Raw genomic sequence first — 3650 nt, forward strand, 5'->3', positions numbered from 1 at the left:
GCCTTCTGGGTGGACTCTGATTCCTGCTGCTTGGCTGCGGCCTAAGGTTAATAAACTAAATATCAGTTTATTCAATAACCTCTACAATATACAGTTTTTAGTTTAGATAATTTGAATGTTAACACATTATTTTGTTTTTAAACATATTACTTAAACTTCACTTACAGCTTTGACTGTCAGCACAAGGCATCCATAACTGAAGAAAATGGTGGTTACGGGAGTGAAGAAGTGGACGGCAAACATGTACATGACATATGACTCATTGTTGAAGCCTGGAGCCTGAGTGTAAAAGTCGGGTCCACAGGAGCACTGCAAGCCCTCAGGAATATACCTGTGTATGGTTTAAGGGTTGGGTTAGAAAAGAACAAATCATGCAGACATTTGTCAATGTTTTATGACAAAGGACATTTACCTTCTGCATATAAAATATCTAAATTGTGTGTTTGAGTGGTTTAGAAATAGACATTTTTGCATGCCGGTTTAAAATACAAATTTATATAAACCAAAAATCTAAGGTAAAAGAAAAAGAATGTGTACATTACCTGGACCAGCCAACCAGTGGGGGTCCAGCACATGACAAAGCCATGATCCAGGTGAAAAGCACTCCAGCTCCTGCATGGCTTCCACTGAACTTGAAGCTTCCCATGGGTTTGCAGACAACAATGTATCTCTCAACAGCCAGGACTACAAGGGACCATAGAGAAACTTGACCTGCAGAAAAAAGGTATGGATTAATTCATATAATGCAAATTTTTTTTCAAACACATTGAAGAAAAACTGAAAAAGCAATCTCCTGATTCGCCATTCTTACCTCCAAGTGTGGCCATAAATCCCTCTAGAGCGCAGAAAGTGGGTCCGAGAATGAAGTAACCGGTGAGACCAGATGTGATCGTAACAATGAATCCGAAAATGCAGATGAGCAGTCCAGCCACAGCAAGGTTGACCAGGATGTAGTTAAGAGGTTGCCTGAGCTTCTTGTTCGTAGCCGTTACATACAATGTCAGACCATTTATGGGCAATGCAGTACACAACAAGAAGAACATGTATAAAGCCTGAAGCTTGAAGATGATGGGATCTGCCATATAATACTGTTGGTATTCAAAAGGACTTCTAACAACCCCAGTTTTATTGGACATAGGGATGTAGAAGTTCTTGCCTTCTGTGCCATTTAGCTGGAATCCTCCTTCCCAAGCCATTTTCAGTTACCTGCTTAGCTCAGGCTAAAACCGAAGGATAGTAGCAATAGTGTCCACAGTCGCACGGTAGTCACTAGTGGTGTAAGCCGCCTCCCACAGATTATGTTGTTCTGTTGTCTGTTTTATACCTTCCTAAGTTTATCCACAAATCGGCAAAACAAGATTACAAGAGGATTGTGACAAAGTGGACAGCTCAAGTTTAGTATTTGACCTCAAGAAAGTGACCCACTTTCCTATGTTTGAAATGTTATGGAAAATTAAGGAGAAAGTGTTGCATTACAATATAACAAGTCCTACTATTAGAACAACTTTTTCTTTTTATATGGTAGGCTGTGTTTAAATTCTCACAGTTATAGAAACAAGTTAAGTTGAAACAGTTTTTTTTATAAAATTTTAACTGAAGAATATTTAGTATTTCTTTAAGATAGTAGTACAATTTAAAATGTAATACACCACTTGGCTACTAAATATTTAAGTATTGCAGAAAGGATTGAGTGAGGGATTTAATTTTCTTAATGTAACAATTACAAATGATTATCTTACTAAATGAATTGATACACTTATAGCAATGATAGTTACGTAGTGTAACTCCAGATTCTGTGAGTGTAGGCATAGCCTTCATAGAGCTGTTGCTATTGGGTTTGCGCATTTGCAGTCAGATCTTTCTTTCTTCCTGAAGCTGCTCCATAATTAAGATCATCATTAATTCATGCAAAGAACATTCTTCAAAGCACTCTCTTGCCGGAGTATGGAGACAAGGCATTCCAGAGCATTTGTGCATCACTTACCGTTATGTGTGGATAAGACCAAGTGAATCATGGGGACACATCGGGCAATGAAAGCAGATGAAACAAAGGCACAGAAATGCCCAGCACGCCGTTGCACAGAAGCCACCCACTGTCTTACCTCTGAGGAGGGCCGTGGCTACTCTTTTTACACTAAAAACGTGGGTGGTAACCTCAGACAGTGAGACATCCCCTGTTTTGAAAGAACCGCATGAGTGTTATATACATCCGCCTGATATCTGCCATGCGTAAAACATACTGAGATAACGCACGCACTGGGCAGACTCAGTGAGACGCTTTTCTGCTTCAGTGTTATGAGGGGGAATGATGAAAACCTTCAAATTAAGAAATTTTCGGCCCAAAACAGTTTGTTCTGCCTTTCGGCATCAATGAAGGATTTGGCTATAAAGTAGCCGTGCTCTCATCCTCTCTAAAAGAAATACAGGACGATAAGATTGACAGCGTGCATTAGTGACTCACTCTCCTAGCCAACGTCAGGAACATCATTCTGAGAAAGATTTGTGCCAGAGGCTCAAAAGGGAAAACCCCGAGCCCGCAGCACTGGGATTAAATCCCATTAAGGTGCTAGAGAAAGCACGACCGAGAGGCAGAGGACACAAGGTGGCGTCCAAGTCTTTCTCCACACACCAGCGCCGGAAAGGGGACCGCCGTCAAGAATAACATGCTGAATAAGGCCGCTTTTCATTCTGTGACTTGAGATTTGTGATCATATACAGCCTGTTGGCTCGGCTGTTACAGATTAACATACCTGATTTAACAACAGGGTAAAGCTGTGGCCTAAGTAGTGCCACGAGACACCCCAACCTCTCCCAGCGCTCCCGTTAAGCAACCAGGGCAACAGCCGTGGGCTTATCACTTCAGGGTGGGAGGTCATTATAATGGCCGTTAGGCTGTCTTCCTGAATGCAAGCCAGGAGACAAGGAATCAGGGGACAGGTGGAAGAAACAGCAGACACGACATGACAGTGTGGGCTTCCGTTGGCAGAAAAAGGTTTCCGTCTGAAGCAAGATGGAGGCCAGGCTCTGCTTTACATCCTAGTCAGCAGACTCTTGCCCGCCAATGAGATTCCCTCCCGGGATGCATGGGTGTCACCGCTGGTGGTTTCCTTACCTTACCTGACTGGTTGCCAGACCCAGGAACAGGGCCAAGGCAAACCTCACAGCTTGGGTGGAGATCTGGCGACAGGATATAGCTGGTCCATCAGTCAGTACACCGGTGGACATCTCTGTTCTTCAAAGTCTTCAAATTGCTTGTCGCTAAAGATAAATAAGGAGCAGGTCTCTGGTCTCGCAGTTGTAATACACAGCAACTGCGGACGTAATAAAGGCCCGTGCAGGGCACAAGGGCGCGAAAGAAATCTTCACGGGATAGGGATGCACCCTATAACAAACAGCTCTTAGAGGGCAAAGCCTATATGACATAGAACGTGTATGCAAAGGTACATTTAATGTGTTTTGGTTAAGAAGTTCAGCCCCTGTGAGAGCAAAATGTAACATCTATGGGCAACACTAAACGTCAGTTTAGTTTATCCTCTGTTGTTTATTCAGATAGGACTTGTTTTCCCTGAATTAGCCCACTAGAGTGAGCTTTCACCCAGGCTGTGCACTGCTCCCAACAACCTCTGATTCTATAATGAATCCTCCCATGT

At 42.8% G+C, this 3650-nt stretch overlaps 1 protein-coding gene across 1 annotated transcript in view; it reads right to left on the reverse strand.

Moving 5' to 3' along the window:
• The window catches only part of LOC117943427 (green-sensitive opsin-3-like), a 1866-nt gene extending 606 nt beyond the window's left edge, over positions 1 to 1260 (reverse strand). The window contains exons 1-4 of the mRNA XM_034869541.1: positions 812 to 1260; positions 543 to 711; positions 166 to 331; positions 3 to 41 (exon numbers count right to left, since the gene is read on the reverse strand). Coding sequence (XP_034725432.1) covers positions 3 to 41; positions 166 to 331; positions 543 to 711; positions 812 to 1196 — 759 coding nt within the window. The 5' untranslated portion in view covers positions 1197 to 1260. The remainder of the gene's footprint in view (positions 1 to 2; positions 42 to 165; positions 332 to 542; positions 712 to 811) is intronic.
• Between the last annotated feature and the right edge of the window lie 2390 nt (positions 1261 to 3650).

The sequence above is a fragment of the Etheostoma cragini genome, chromosome 4 (assembly GCF_013103735.1).
Source record: "Etheostoma cragini isolate CJK2018 chromosome 4, CSU_Ecrag_1.0, whole genome shotgun sequence".
NCBI lineage: Eukaryota > Metazoa > Chordata > Actinopteri > Perciformes > Percidae > Etheostoma > Etheostoma cragini.